We start from the raw sequence: 16,948 nt of genomic DNA, 5'->3' as shown, positions 1-16,948 counted from the left end.
CTAACTCATATTATTAAAACAGTTTTCAAAGGACGCCAAACAGTGAACATTAAACTACAGCTGTGGTTAAAATGAGCGTAGCATTTGTTGTGCTTCATTTCTGTTGCATAAAAATGAACTTAAGAATTTTATAACAGGTTTAATAACATTACTGTCACTGACTCATTACTGTAAGGCTGTTGTTTACTTTCTAATTTACTGTTTGGTCACACAAAAGTAAAAAATAATGTGGGTTTTTGGTTGATTTATAGAGCATAAGGTGTAGAAATAACATATTACAAGTAAAGGTTTTTTAAAAAAGAAAAAAAAGAAAAACATTTCTTTTAATTTAATGTAATTAATAATTAATTAATAATTTTTAATGTTTTTATTGTTGTTTATTGTGAACACTTGTGTCAGCTGCTGCATAACAAATCGCCCCTCGGGGACAAATAATACATTTGAAGTTTGAGGTCATGCATTTCTATTTTTACTTCAGTAAAAGTCCACAAGTAGTTTACCAACAGTAACGAAAATACAAGTATTCATTGTTCATATTTCAGGACGGTGTCTATAACTGGGTTGTAATAACTAATGCAATAATGTGTTCATTCTAATACTGAAGCTGGTAAATGCCATTTTGCTTTGTATAATTTATTGGCTTGTGGATTTACTCTGGGGTATTATACTAACATTTATTTGTTGATCACATTTTGGATTATTGAAATAAATTCCACTTTCCACTGCTGCGAAACACGTGACACAAACCTCCACACGTTAGCTCCCAGCTTTACATGAATCACCAGGTGTTTTCAGAACCGATTCTTCAGTTTGACTGATTTGTAGAGATTCTCATATTCCTGCTTCTTACACGTGAACATTCTCTGGTTTCTTTTCTCTTCTGTGACTGTAAACTGAATCTGTTTGAACTGTGGATAAAGCGAGGCGTCCTGGGCCTCTGGGAGACACTCTGTGATGTTTGTCACCATTTTCTGACAAACTGGAGACCAAACAACCAGAAAACAATCAACAGAATAATCCACAGAGAAAATGCTCATTAGCTGCAGTCCTGTTTTACACATAATGTCTATTTGTTGAGACTTAGAGAGTCAGTAACTAACTGAAGGTCTGTCTGAAGTTTCAGACTTTGTCCTACAGACTGAATGTACAGTCATGACCTTGGAAAGTCATTCTGCTGAATCTGGAGCAGCTCCAGAGCGTCCGGGTGACGTCACAGATTATATGAAGCACTCAGTCAGAACAATTTAACAGCCCAAACAGTTGCTTCAAATCAATCCAGTGATTTTCACAACTTTGCTACGATGCTCTCTTCAGCTAATACACCGACAGTAAAGGCTCACTCCCAACATCTGGATGCCAGTACTGAAATACAACAACCCTGAGTCAGGATTCTTGCTTTTGACAAATACACTTGGTCATTTCAGTGTTGTGCCAGGAAAGCATAGGTGGTAACTGAATTTAAACACAATGAAACTGAGGCCTGTGTTATCTGATTTCTCAGACAGGCCCCTGAAGGATATGAGAGTTACAGCCTTCATTTGTGAGAGATGAACTTTTCCTCTCTGCTTTCTCTCTCCTTCCACCGTAGACGTTATCTGTGTGAACAGCTCAAAGACGCAGAGATCAATATAAAGCCGGCAGGTCTGGAGAACAGTGTCCTCTTTAATCTGGACCAAGAGACAAAGACAGACAAAGACAGCAGCAGAGAAGAAAGAAAGGGCCAGGGACAGGAGCTGAGGAGCAGATATGAGACTCTAGCAGTAACAAGAGGTTTCATTTTGGAGGAGCTCCAGTCCATGTGCACCAAGAAGAGCTGCAGCATGACATCTGCTGTTTTCCTTCAGAGTCCCACCTGCTGAGAGTTTTAGTAGGTGGGACTCTTCTACACCATTCAGACAGTAACAAAGGTCAGACCTCTATCAGGGGTGTGTGTGTACAGGACTGGACGATAATGTGCTTTTCTGTGATATACTGTATATTGCAACATACAGAATGTTCACCAGATGACTTGAACAACTCTTTTTGGAAAGAAATATTCATTCCTGAACGATCGGGGTGATTTTTTTAGGGGAGCACTGCAGAGACAATATAAAAAAACATTTTTATAAAGCTGCCCCTCATAAAGAGCTTTGTGGTGCTGATTAAAATGTTCAAACTAATTAGTCGTGTTGCTCCGTGTGGAGGTAGCAGCTGTAAGGCACTGCTGACAAACAACCTGTTTTTGGTCAACATCATCCTTTCTGTAGCCAAATGATTTCCATATAGGTGACTAGGGCGGCACAGCTGGAGCTAAAATGATACTCATGATCATTATATTGATGATCAGCCTGTTTACCACAATTATTCATTGTTTCAGACACAATGCATTATTTATTGCACTTTGACGTGGACACTAGCAGAGCACTGCTTTCATTTCCATGTTGTGCTACATTCCTGCTAATGTACAAATCTGCATCAAAATAGATTTGGTTCTTCTTCAGCTGAATTCAGAGCATCTCCTAGAGGCAAAATATAAACCAAGCTGTAGCCAGATATCTCCCTCGCTGACCATCTGCTCATAGACAGACACTACAGCTGCTCTCTGTTTGCTGAAGCCCTCACCTGCAGGCCAGGTAGAAGCCGGCTGGTCAGCTGGGCACAGAGAAGCCTCTAGTCTCCACTCAGCTCCTGCAGCAGCTCAGACCAGTGTGTGACCTGCAGCTGCTCTACAGAGAGTGACAGAAGGCATTCTGATGTCACAGCAACACAAGCTAATACCAAGTGACTACACTGGGTTACAAAAAAATACTGTTTTGACGGTGTCTAGGATTTTTTTTAAAACTGATTTAGAACATTTGTGCAACGCTGAATTCAAACATGACATCTGCTTTTCTGTATCAGGTTTTTATGCCAACTCGATTTTAAAAAATCGATTTTACCACTAAATCGATGACATTTGTTGACATTAGCGATTGATTTGTTTTAGTATTTCTCATATGAAATTGGATTTTAGAGGAAATGTTTCATTTTCTAATCTTTTTCATCAGTTAAATGATCCACAAGCTGATGAGCATCAACATTTGTAAAGGTAAATAGAAGTAAATTACATGTTTCATCAAACCAAAATTTTGACCTCATTGATCAAAACCAACGTAATATTTGGATTCAGCACATTGCTGCTGTCCAAAATCAGCTCAAAAAGCTTTGACACCAAAATGGGTGTAGACCAGTGTTATAGCTACACACATGGGCCGTTTCCCATGAGCACAGTTTTCTATTAACAGAGTCGTCCACGGAGAGACTTTATTTTTATGAGAGAAGCCTTTAAACACCAGTATCACAGTCCATCGTGTTCATTTAATTGTGGGAAGCTAAAAACTGTGTCTTCATAATAAAGTGAAAAAGAAAAACTCCCAAGAAGCCTTAAATCAAAGTCCATGATGTTTTATCAAACAGACAAAACCATGCCAGACTTCTTGTATCAAGCAGGAAACAGGCTGTAGTCTGATGTGTCTGGGCTGATTTCATTACTTCACATCACGCTACCTGTGAGGTGTCATGAGCTTTCCCATGTCGATGCTGTGTATGGGCCTACTCACATCCTGAGTCCCATTCAGACACACCACTCACTGTATAGTGGTCACGCTAACTCCCAGTTCTTCTTTTTATTCAAACTAAACTTCTGAAACCAAGTGAACTACTTCATAATTTAAAGTTACAGCCAATTAGATCAGTGAAATGATACAACCGTGTGCAGGCTTCTTTGTATTAATGACTCTTTGTACAGGTAAAAAAAATTAGGCAATTTGATTAAACCCAAAAAAAAGTACTTGCATTTGAAAAAGCCAAAAGATATTATCAAATAAATGAACCCAGCTGCACCAGGACTGAGGACAACAGCTTTGTTAATATGATTGTTTCACAAATGTTTGGTACATGTGAGGAATACAACTTTCTGAATAAGTCTGTTCAGCTTTGCAGCTCCTATAACACAGAAACACAGCAACACACTGCATGACGATTAAATCATACGCTCCAGCTCGTACTAAACACACCGGACACAGTGGATGTACTGATACATGTCTGGTGTTATGCATCCAGGAAGACGTCTGTATGTAAAGATATGATGAAACCTCTCTGGTTTCCTTCAGCTCACTCTGCACCTCTTTGTTCTTGTGTCATCACACACGTGGTAGCGAGTGATGAATGTGTGTGTCGCTGTGCTGGGCGTGTGCCTAAAGATGGTGTAATCCTTGAGGGAGGAGCAGGACAAAAGAAATGATAGCCATCCTGCTCCATCCATCTTCTCCTCTCTGACTCCATCATCCCTCCGTCATCACCCTGCTGTGTTTGTCCAGAGGTGTGTAGCTGCCAGACTCTGTCCTTCTTTGACTCTCTTCACATTCTGCTGAATTAAGGAAGTAGGAAAGACGATGAGAAAGCTGGCCGGGACAGAAGGAAGGAGGGATGATGAGAGGAAAAGAAGAGCGGGGGAGGGGAGTGTCCGGGAGACAAGGAGGTGGGGTAATCACATTTGATAGTGCTTCCTACCACTCCCCTGGAACAGGTCCTTTGGTTTCATGTCACCCCACCGTTCCATCTCTTTACCGTTTATACCCAAACCGCCAACACTTCACCCACCAGAACAACCATCAAAACAACCAAGACACACATATAGGAATCAAACAACCTTCACTCCAACACAGTAAACTGGAACACATTCTATATCTACATCACACAGGCACTACAGTGATAAGTCAGAACAGTCTAGTGATCTGTTGGGCCTGCCAAAGCCTGGACTCCACAAGACTTATGCAGGTTTTCTGTTAAGGCCTAAAAGCTGCAGCTGTGTGTGATGTTTCTGTAAACCAGCAGAGGCTGTTGCTCGACTGCTGTGGGTACAATAAATGTCAAACACCGTCCCATCTCTGTCTCATTACTTTTAAATGTATTAAAAAGTCGAAAACTGGGATCTAATGTGAGTGATGCGTAGGCTGTCGCTACTTGTTGTTATAGTTTTGTTGAAAGTTACGAAAATGATCAGTTTATCAACGTACTGGTCCCTCAATGTTATGCTGAATTCCTGTCTGAGTTTGAGCCAGTTAGCATGCTTTCTGAGCCTATTCCACTCACCTGCTTCAGGTAAAGTTAGGATCCCTTAATGTTCATTTGTTTATGGGACCTTGATTATTTTAACACTGTGCCAATATTAGAACATTTATAAAAGGCCATAATTAGCTAACACTATTTCATTTTGTGTTGGAACTGTGACTGAGGAAATGTATACGGTCGTGACTCGATAATCCGACACTAAATGTAAAACCTTCTTCTATGTCGGATAGCAAGGCTGTTGGATTGTCAAGACGGAGGTCCAGATACAAGGAGGGCTTGATGCTGGAAGGCTCATGAGTTGTTAATATTCATTGTTCATAGTTGTTATAATAACTAATGTATTGTTAGAACACTACGCATCGCTGGATTTCACGCTAAACTGACCGGTGTGCTTGTTCACGTTCCGTCCACTTCCACCCCGGGGCAGCGCTCTGACGGGGTGGAAGTGTCCAGAACACACAGGCAGTACTTGGCTGCTGATGCTAGTTTAGTTAGCGCTCACACTTCTGTTTCCTCCATCGGTGGCGGCGGGGGAGTGGCAGATACGCTCCACCGTTACCATCCATGTTTACTTCCATAAACACTGAGCACGCTCGCTGCGTGTGACGTCGTCGTGTCCTCTTCTGCGCATGCGGGACACTTTTGGGTCGTATGAAGTTCACACAGCAGATCACATACAAGTCGCATTGAACTGGAAACGTGAAGGAAGTCACAAAGAAATCCTCATTGAGCATCAAGTCCTGCAGTGTGAACGTAGCCAATCTGTGGGATTGTTCAGTCAGATAATACGCCGTCATCCTGATTGGTGACATTAAATGTCATGTCGGAGTCACAATCCAAGGCTGTCGCTATGTTAAGGCTGTTTTTATGGGTTCTGTTGGTTTTTCCTAAAAACCCGTTGGACAGCAGGTTTAGGATTGTTAAGGGTCGGTTATCGAGTCACGACTGTATTCCGCTAAAAGGTGTCGGAAACAAATGTTTAACCCGCCTTCATAAAACCAGACTTGTGCTCATGTCATTGTGGTTGGACTGTAATCATCCCTAATGGCTTCCATCAGGTACAGTATATCTCTAATAAATCACAACCTCCCAGTACTTCAGTTTTTAGAGTTGTACAACTTTCTGAGAATCACATCCAGCTGAAGCAGACACCACACGCCTCATACTGTCCTGAGCTTTTGATGAAAGGGATTAAACTGGAGTTGAAATGGAGTCTTTCAGTGCAAATAATACAGTTGGTCAAACCAGAAACAAGATGCAAGACTTGAATCTATGATGGATGAATGGAGCATAATTTTACCCTTCATCATGATTTTTAATGCAAAAAAGTCTCACCAACCTGAAAGTATGTTCACAGTCCACCGACATGTGTTGTGGCAACGCTGGTTTTTTCAGATCTCAGCTATTAACTCTGTGAGTACTTTAAGTTATGATATGAAAAAAAAACTACAACCATAAAACACAAGTTGGAATCAAACATGTCCGCCACAGGAGCATGCAGGCAGCACAATTTATGCCACAGATAAATTTCAGTGGTGAAATGTGACAGTTTTTTTATCGGTGCTCTCATCACAATGAGCACTAAAGGACACGGCCACGTAACCATAAACAGATGTGTTCATGAAGGACTTGCTGACACCCGCTAGAGGTCATCTAACAATAAAACATAACTACGGATAAGCTGCAGCACAAACCACCTCCAGGGTCGCTATGGAGGACGGAAGTCTCAGCGAGGAATCATCATGAAATCACCACGATCTCATAGTTAATGAATAATTCACCAAGCGCTCCTCCCTGGTGTGTGTGTGTGTGTGTGTGTGTGTGTGTGTGTGTGTGTCTAGTCATGCATGTTTGAGACACACAGTCTGCTCTTAAGTGCCTCTGAGCATGTGTTTGTGTCCCATTCATGACAAAGAGACAGAGTACAGAGGGACAGAGGTCGAGCATCCCGGGTTTGTCTGAAGCCTACAGACTGCAGTACACTACCCAGTATAACATGAAGCACAGCTACAGGGCTACTACCAGGATTCTCCGTGCCTGAGAATTTGTTTGGAGGGTTTTCTTCCCTTGTATCTGCAGAGGATCCATAAACCTACTACATCTTCAACTCTGGTAAGCAAGGGAGGTGGGAAGCTGGCTGGGAATCAGTGTCCGGTGACAACAAGCCACGGAGGGAAGCATCCCATTGGCTGGGTGACGTCACAGAGGAGTAACTGAGCGTCCCTGTGGGTCACCCAGTCCCGCTCTGTTTTTAGCCCCGCCGTCTGCCGATGCACTCGCTGCATTTTTCATCACTGCTCCACTCACTCGTCACACTCACGTTGCTTCTTGGAAGACCCATGAAGCATTTGGCTGAGCTCTCACTGTGCCAAAGATCAGCATCACAACGCTTCAGACAAAGCAGCAGTGATTTACTGTATGTCAGCCAAAAAAAAAGCCTGTTTATATGTGAACAAATGTGTTTTACACTCGTGTTGTGAGATTTGATGTCATGTGTTTGATATATTTCACACTCCATGAAGCTGTGAGAAGCATGTGAGGCATGTTTCTGGTATTTTAAACATGTCAAATAGAAGATACGTCTAAAATGCCACTAAAGCTGATCAAAATCAGTATTCAAAGGAAATTCCACAGACTGTAAAAGGAGTCCCATTCAACATCCTAAAGTGTCAAGGTATGTAAAATGTAAACCATCAGTGGGTTTTTCATGAAGCTTTCCTTCATCTACTAGTTCAGCCAGTGATTAACGTCTTATTAAATCAAATTTTACTTATACAGCACCAGTTCACAACGTATGTCATCTCATAGCACTTCACATAGTAAGGTGAAGGCCTTACGCATTTTAAACAAAGAACACAGAACCCAACCGTCCAAAGTAGGACCTGACCCATATGGATGTTTTGAGGCCGATGCCGATTCTGATATTTGGCAAAAAAAATAAAAATTCTGATAACCGATTAATCAGCTGACTAATTTTTTAAAAATGTATAATGAATAAAATCGCTTCTTTTTTGGCTCCTTAATGCTGCAACAACAAAGATCTGAATCACAGGCAGAACATTTTGTTGTTCTACACTTTGTCCTTTAGTGTCTGTCTGTAGTGTCTACAACAGAGAGGAAGTGTCAAGAACAAAAACATGCAGCAGAGCATTAAACATAATATACATCAGTAAAAAAAAAAAGTTTTCCAAACAAACATGTCTGTCATGTGGGTATTTTATGTTAAATCTGCATTGTTCTTCCTATGGAGCATGAATGTAGCTACCAGCTGTACTGATGACTCCATCTGTAGGTTCAGGCCATAGGTGTAGCTGTATGCAAGCAGCATGATGAGTGAAGCTACTGCACAACATTATTGATGCACACGCCTTTCTCAGATGTCCAAACATGTCGTCTTTGACAGAGTTGCATTTTAAATATATAATAGTCACACATAGTCCCACACTGATGTTCCTCCATAACAACACAGTGAGCTGCTGTGACAGCCTGAGACACCTCATAGTGTTTTCTGACAAAGTAAAACTCAGAGTGACACGACATCATGACAGACTGAAGACAGACAGTAATGTTCATCATTTAACTTTTCAGCCTGCACTGAATAAACCCCCCCATCTATCTATCTATCTATCTATCTATCTATCTATCTATCTATCTATCTATCTATCTATCTATCTATCTATCTNTCTATCTATCTATCTATCTATCTATCTATCTATCTATCTATCTATCTATCTATCTATCTATCTATCTATCTATCTATCTTCCCTCTGTATTCACATCCCTCCTACTGAATGCACCTCAACACACAGCAGATGAAGCGATGAACGGCTGTTCTCTACTCAAGTCAATATCTAAACAAAAGCATGAAGATGGTCAGCATGGTGCATCAATCAAAACCATTAAGGGCTACAAGGAATGCAAATTTCAAAAATACAGAGATACTTAAATCCATCCTAGACTGTATCATCAGCTCCATTGTGTCGCAGCCTCCACCTGAGCTGGTGCTGAGCCTCATTACAAGCTGCACAGAGCGGAGATAAGCTCACTGTACAAATCAGTGTGATGGGATCCTGTTGGGCTAATTAACAGTGAGCTGTGGCTAGCTCTTTATAGCCCACTGATGGAGCCATTAGAGGGTTCCTCCTGCTGCCAAGCCAGCAATTATTACAACAAACCAACCAGTGCACATCTCCGAATTAGTGAATACATGCGACAACAACTGATGGAGACGGAGTGAAATCATAAGACCGTCTTTGCTTTGCAAGCAAACGTCTGTCTTTCAGATCACTTCTGACAGCATGACAATACATAAAAGGAAAAACTAAACTTTTCAAACAAAGTGAGATTAAATTTGTTTCAATATTCATCAAAGAAATACAACTAAACGACAACAAGAAGGAGTTTTATGTCATATTCCTGGTGGTACCCTCCCCTCCTCACTAGTGCTGCCCCTCCTTGAGTCTCCTGTTATTTCCTCTGTGTGTTCATGTCTTGGCCTGGCGCTCTGCAGAGCTCTTGTCTACAATCAACCTTCACACCTGGTGTTCATCTCATTCTCCAGTTCCTGCTGCATACATAGCTCAGTCCTACACTCCACTGTCCAGCAGATCATTGTGTCGGCCAGGATGGTACAGATGCTACGACCAAGGACCAGTCCTAGTTGCTCTTCTTGCTGCCTGAACCTTATTTATTCTTCTCCTCTTGTCTGTGTCTAGATCCTGCTTCGCCTCACATCTGCAGTCCACTCGACCAGCCTTGTGTCTTCAGTCTCACCTCGGCTCACTCAGCTCAACTCAGTCCACTGTCTTCATAAGGTCCTGCCCACATGTACACGGACAGCTGTCGACACCACAAACCCGTAGTTGTTGTGATACTGCTTTTCTAGTTTGCAGGACTCTGTTCCATGCATGTTCCTACATACTCCACATATACTCACTGCTGCTAAACATGGCCCTGCAGCATGCAGCCCAACATGTGTGACAACATGGACTGTTTGTACTGCAAGAGGACAAAATCCACATGAGCCAGAAAAATAAATGAAGCTTAAAACAAATGCTCGTCATGTTATGGTAGCATCAGGTCGCTTTCAAAGTCTGCATCAGTCCAGTAGAAAACAATGAAGTGGGCGGGAATACATGATGCAACTTTTCCATGCCAACGTCTGTGGAGGGCTCCATGCAGAAGATGTTACAAAGGCAGAGGTGCACTGAGCTATGCACTGAATATGCAGAGACAATGTAGTGCGCATGTACGGTCAGAGTCCTTCAAGTGGACCACAGCTGACTGCAAAAACAATAATGACTACGTATCCACTGAGTCTGCAGCTGTCCATGTGCACACAAGCAAGAGAGTGTAATCAAGACTTAGGTCCTCCAGACCTAGCTCCACCATTGAAACAAACCAGTTCAAACTATTGGCTGCTGTGTCCAGATATGTTCACTATATCAGTCCACTGCACATGTGCAAGCACCTGTAGCTCCTGGATAGGAAAAGCACCAAAACAACCCTCTTCTTCTACTGTAGTGGCTGATTGAACTCCTCCAGCTGCTGCACTGATGAGCAGGGTTTCAGTAACATTCTGTCTCTTGGTGATTTATGGTTCTCCAATACATGTAAGCGTCTCTACAGACCAACGCAGAGAAGGGCGTCGGGCTACCACAATCCATAACATGTAATCGTGCAGAACTGTGTCGAGAAAGCTGATTGGTTATCTCAACTCCTGTCACAACGAAGTTCATAACAGAGATGAAAACAAAACATTCTTAATATGAGTATTAAAGGAACTTCTGCATAAATGCATTCAATCTATATGAGCAGTGCAAAGAAGTATAATTCCAGTTTCTGATGGTAATGCTAGCTAACATTAGCAGGTCTCAGAAGGAGCAAAGTATCCAATTATGGACGAACACTGAACTCCTGCTGAAAACTAGACTAGAGGCAGCAACAGAACAAAAGCCTGCAGAGCTACATGCTGCCATTTATACACAGACCAGAAAAACACAATGACCATAACATGACAGGTGACTTTCTTTCACTGGTCATGAATGTTTCACAATGATGTGTCAATTATCTACTAAACGAATATACAAAAACGGTTCCTCCTGGAGTTTTAGATTTGGACTCTGGAGATTTGTTTCGATCAATGAGTCCCAGTTTTAGTTTTTTCTCTTTTCTAAAAGGATGTCAGTCATGTCAGAGATGAGGATAAGGTCACTCAAACTAAGAGAGTTGTTGGTTGAACTATTTAATCTGGGGTCGCTGTCCTCAATCATGTTGGCCAACTGTGACCCATAAATATAGTTCAGTGGTGTTGTGTAGTGACAATCCACCCAATAGATGGTGACAAACTGCAAGCTCTACAGAAAAGGTCAAGGTATTATTTACAACTTCCAATTCAGGTCCTGATTAAAACTAATAATAAACCTAACAACAAAGTGGTGTGTTGTGTCTGCGTTGGGTTCTGAGCACAGCTGAGTGAAAGGCCACTGAGTACGAATATAAATAGCTTCTTCTATAAATGATTTACTGTAGCGTACTTTCAGCACTGAAGTATGTGCTGTAGAGAAACATTACTATTTCATAGTCATGCACAAAATTCCAACGCCATTCACGATATAGTTGCCTGACTGTGTATCTGGTGTCATTAGCATCTATGATCTCTGTTGTGCAGCTGCTGTGTCAGTCTGTCATTCACAGATGGAGGGAGGGGACTGCTAGAGAAGCTAATCGCAAAGAATAAATAAATAAAAAGTTAACAATCACAAGTAGAACCGAACTAGAATCTGTTGAGGGGATGTGAATGAACAACGCTATATATGACTTCTTAAAAATGCAAATCCAAGATGCAAAAGTCACAGAAACCCCCTGAACAGTTCCGTGGTGGCGCCGTGGTGAGCACTCTCATCCGACCTTTCTATGTGGAGTTGTGGGTTTTTTTCCAGATGCTCCAGCTTCTTCTCACAAGCCAAAGACATGCATGTCAGATTACCTAGAACAACTAAACTGATCGTAGTCGTGTGTGTGTGTGTGTGTGTGTGTGAGCATTCATGGTTGTCTGTCTCTGTAACCTGTCTGTCAGCTGGGATAAGCTCCAGCCCTCTATGACTCTGTGGAAACAGGCAGCTTAAAGACAATGGCTGGATGGACGGATAGATAGACAGGAGTTTACATTTTGAGGCTCTCCTGTTGTATTTAATGTTGGTCATTATGTCAAATACAAGAAAAGGAAGAGTCTTCTCTCCCATTTAGTGTAATGATCAACATTGTCAATACATGATAAAACAATGTTCTCATAAAAAATATCTAGATCATTAATAAAAGAAATACCAAACACGGCTGCTCTTCTCTGTTACATGTCCCAGTGCATGTGTTTGGGTTATGGGGCTGTAGGTCAAACAAAACAAATCATTTGAAGACATCGCTTCTGGAAGTTGTGGGAGACATTTTCTATCATTTTCAAGCATTTTAAAGACCAAGCTATCCATCAGTTACTCTGAAAAATGATCAACAGATGAATCACTGAAATAGGTCTTTCTTTGCAGTCCTCCATCCATCCATCATCTCTACACCTTAATCCTCACTAGGGTCATGGGGGCTGGAGTCTATCCCAGCTGACTCAGGGTGAAGGCAGGTTCACCTGGACAGGTAACCAGTCTATCACAGGGCTACACTTAGAGACAGACAGTCTTTGCTGTCGTAAACAAGTCAAAACCCACCTAAAACTGAAAGCAAGCAGCACTGACAGTGCACTGAGGAAGGTCTGCAAGCTGCCTGGGTCATAATTCACACTCGGAACAGAAGACAAAAGAGAGAAATCCAAACAAAACAAAGCAGAATTCTGCCAAATGGATCAGGGTTCTACGGGTCTGGATGTGGTTCAGAGCAGTAACTGCAATAGTTGGTGGGTTTTGGTGTCATCTCCCCCCTGATGCTCTTGTTTGCGTGGTAGAGGACTGCTTGATGGCCGACACCTCCCACTATCACGACTGGACAGTAAACCTTCTTTAGTAACGTCTGGCCTTTTAATGTGTTTTTCTTTTCTTTCATTGCTTTCACTTATTAGTCACCCCCTCAAACCCCACCCCTCTGCCTTAGAACTGGTACCAGCCCCTCTTCACGTCATGGTGCTCTCTGCACCACTGCAAGTCATAAATCCAACAAACCGTGACCATAATACAGTCATTTAATATTATCATGTATAAAACTGTGCTGTCTGTGTCTGTATGTTTTGTCTTATTTTTTTATTTGTTTTGTTGTCATATTGCACAAAAACAAACAAACAAACAAACAAACAAACCTGGAAAGCGCTGTTGTGAAGCTAGAATGTGAACCTCAGTGAACCTCCAGGGTCTCCAGCTGAGCTACGTTTGCACTGAGGAGTGCATTCAGGCCTCAACTCCTCTAACTTCTTAAAACACATTTATATCAGAGAGCTTTTCCTGATTTTATTTAAGTTTTTATGTTTTTTAGCTTCCTGCTTTAATCGTGTCCTTTGTACTTTTCTCACTTATTCTGTGTGCTTATTGTATTTTGATTTTTATTTTATTTTTATTGAAAAGCAGTCTGTAACTTTTGTTCTGAAAAGTGCTCTATAAATAAAGTTTATTATTGTTGTTGTTATTATAACTGATTTCAGTTGGTAACTAAATACGTACTGAGTCATGAAGAACGGTTTTAAGCAAACAAACTGCTTCCTAATATTATACTTACTTATATTATATACTTTTTTGTATAAACAATCAGGCCAATAATGGCAGAAACCTAATCTATGATAGATATGATCAAGAGATGATTGTGGACAGTGTCTTCATGCCATTTATTATTCCTAAAACATTCACTGCTGTTCACATTAATATAATCTGGGTGAGTCTGTTCCACTCAACTCTTCCCAAAATCTGTCTCCTACAGAAACACTTTGTCACAGTTACAAACCTCTGCTCACCATCTGCTCCTCCATTTCAAGAAACTGGCGAGATGATCGGAAAAAAGTCACGACTTAAAGACGGAAAGAAAATCAAGACAACTTCAAGTTTAATTTTGAAACTGCCTCTCAGATTCCTGCTCAATGAGCTGATCTTCATCTTCCCAAACATCAGACAATCAGAGATCAAACTTTATGCTGCTCCAAATTTAAGGAAGTGCTATCGTCAATGGGTAAAGTACCTTGTTTGAGCCGTACCTGTGGAAAATACTATTCTGTTGACACACACACACACACACACACACACACACTGAGATTGATAATAAGACTCAGTGGGAGTAAATCATCTCCTAAAGTCAGGAGCAGAGTACTGTGTGGGATTGCATGGACTGCATCATCAGATGTTGCATTATACAGGCTACATATACACATCCTCAGATGGTGGAGGTTTGACTATAAACAGAAACTGGCCCTTACAACAACTGCTCATACGAACAAGAAGCAAACATCCTGACAGTCAGCACTGAAGCACACACTGGCCTGTGCCTTCAAGTAGCTCACATTTGTACAGGTTCAACAAACAGCTGGTGGTCCCTTCAATTCTTCCAACATGCACATGGAAGCACACCTAAAACCAGCCGTCACTGCATGTGGCGAAAGGGTCGATGCTTTAAACACATCAATATCTTTACATGGACAAAGAATCAAATGAGTGTGTGTAATGTGAAAGGAGTGTCTTGTAGTAATGAACCCACACAGAATAATAACCAAGCCTGCAGTCCCCCCCCAGCTTGTTGAAGCCGTTTAACATCTGTTTTTTCATCCCCACCGCAGCGCAGATTGCTGTCATTGTCTTTGTTTTCACCAAGCAGTTGTTTTCAAAGGAGAAAACAAATTGTGATGAAGCCACTGTTCACCACCTGCTCAGCAGCAAACTGCAGACAGACGGACAAGCTGGAACACAACGAGGCAGGACAGGCCTGCTATTATCAGATCCACAACTCAGCATATTTCTGATTATATGTAGCGGTATTATTTTTAACTGGTTTTAAATCAAATGAGTTAATTGAAAAATGTGCTACTTCGGCTCTGATGCCTCAAAGTCCACCCAGAGCACAGCCTGTATTATGAGGCCATGATCACTGAAGGATAAGTTGTTGAAAAGGTCTGTTTTCATTTTTTTTAAATGTGCTGTTCTTAACTTTGACACCAAGATTGTCATTTTTACTGCAAATGTATATCAGTTCCAAATATCAGAAGACTCTCCTTGACTATTAATAATTAGAATCAGTATCTGGTCAATCCCATTCTGGCACAGTTTTTATAAATAGCAACATACTTCTGTCAGGATGTGGTGGAGACCAAACTGGAGTTAACAGGAGAGAGACTAAAGAACTCATATTCATCATGTGAACGGAGACAACAGTTCAAATAAAAGACTAAATGGCCCTTTGTTTACAGCCTGCTGTGCTGCCCTCATCTGGCCAAAAGAAACAATCAGGTAAGTTCCCTGAAACAAGACAACAGTGATTATTATTTCTCTTTTCAACTTCATTACAGATGAACTGCAAGCTCCTACTGATCCCCATCAGACTTTGCATTCAGTCCCTCAAACCCAGCAGGACTCCTGTGCTGAATCACAGCCTGACCTCCACTGACTGAACCGGTTTATTTAAGGTTATGCAGCATAAGTTCAACATTCCTTCAAATACAGATGTTCTTTGAACCAGTCAGTGCTATGATGCTCCCTGTTCCTGTCAGAGGGACAGCAAAGGAAAGTTTGCTTCAAGTCGCCAAACAAAGGAAACGAGTTCTCCCTGGTGTCTCCCAAACATGACGTTGTTCTTCAACTATAACCTGCACTTTAGTCGATGAATCGACGTCGTGCTGCAGGCTACTGGTCAATATGTAGGTTTATGAAAAAAGTTTGAGATCAGGTTTGCTGATAAAATGTGAAAAAACAACATAACCCCAGAATTACAATAAAATGAAAATCACATAAAAGATGAAACAGATGAGCATGAGTGGGTTCGGTTCATCTGAAAATGTAAATATTAATTTAAAAAAGTGATGATGAGCATGTGTTGGGCCCGGTTAGTGCCGGTGCTGTGAGCTGGGCCTGTCTGCAGCCCATCAGGACCGTTAATGCGCACAGAGCCAACAGTACCACAGGACAACACAGCAGCACGTTATTTTCCACTTTGTAAGCTGAGAACATCTCCTGTGCCTTCAGCGGCTGCATCAACAAGCTCTTCCTCCAAGTCTGCAGTAACGCGTTACTTCTCAGCTACCACACTAATGCATTACTTTTCGAGAGGGGAGCCTTACACCTGCTGAGCCCACCTCCTGCAGCTGCTCCAGCTCCAGCCTCAGTGCCTCCTGCTCGGCCTCCAGCTCTGCGTACTGCTGCTTCAGGCTCTGGTTCTCCTCCAGGACCACCAGCCCGCACTCCGCCGCCCGGATCTTCTCGCGGTTGGCCTCCGCCAGCTCCCGGGTGAGGCGCTCCACCTCGGCCCGGCACTGCTCCACCGTGTCCCCGCATCCCGCTCCTCCGGCAGCCATCGCCCCTCTCTCCCTCCCTCTGCCCTCTCCGCCCTGCGTCGGATGAGCAGAGAGCCCCGCCGGAGGGAGAAACAGCTGAGGTAGACAACAAACCCCCACCGCCTCCCCTCCGAGGAATCACAGAGCCGCTTCAAATCTCATCCACAGTAAACATCCGAGGGCTCGATGTCCTCACAGCGCTGCCGTCATCGCGGAGAAAGTCCTCTTCTGCCAAGTGATGCTCGAAATGATGCAGCTTCTCATCATCTGCCCGCATCTCTTTCCCCTCCCTCTGCTCTGTTTTCTGCTTATTCACCGGCATCAGGACGCCATCTCTGCCCGCAGCCCTGGAGCAAGGCACGCTCCCCGCTGCGCGTCATGCTGCTGCAGGCTCGG

At 42.4% G+C, this 16,948-nt stretch overlaps 1 protein-coding gene across 1 annotated transcript in view; it reads right to left on the bottom strand.

Annotated features, from left to right (window-relative positions):
- Positions 1 to 16,573, bottom strand: part of LOC103363512 (protein bicaudal D homolog 1-like) — a 42,318-nt gene extending 25,745 nt beyond the window's left edge. Inside the window, exon 1 of the mRNA XM_008290316.1 lies at positions 16,355 to 16,573. Within this exon, the coding sequence (XP_008288538.1) occupies positions 16,355 to 16,573 (219 nt within the window). The remainder of the gene's footprint in view (positions 1 to 16,354) is intronic.
- Between the last annotated feature and the right edge of the window lie 375 nt (positions 16,574 to 16,948).

Source organism: Stegastes partitus, unplaced genomic scaffold, assembly GCF_000690725.1.
Source record: "Stegastes partitus isolate 25-593 unplaced genomic scaffold, Stegastes_partitus-1.0.2 Scaffold15, whole genome shotgun sequence".
NCBI classification, from domain to species: domain Eukaryota; kingdom Metazoa; phylum Chordata; class Actinopteri; family Pomacentridae; genus Stegastes; species Stegastes partitus.
Note: the sequence above shows the minus strand (reverse complement) of the source record. Positions and strands in the feature narration are given on the sequence as shown.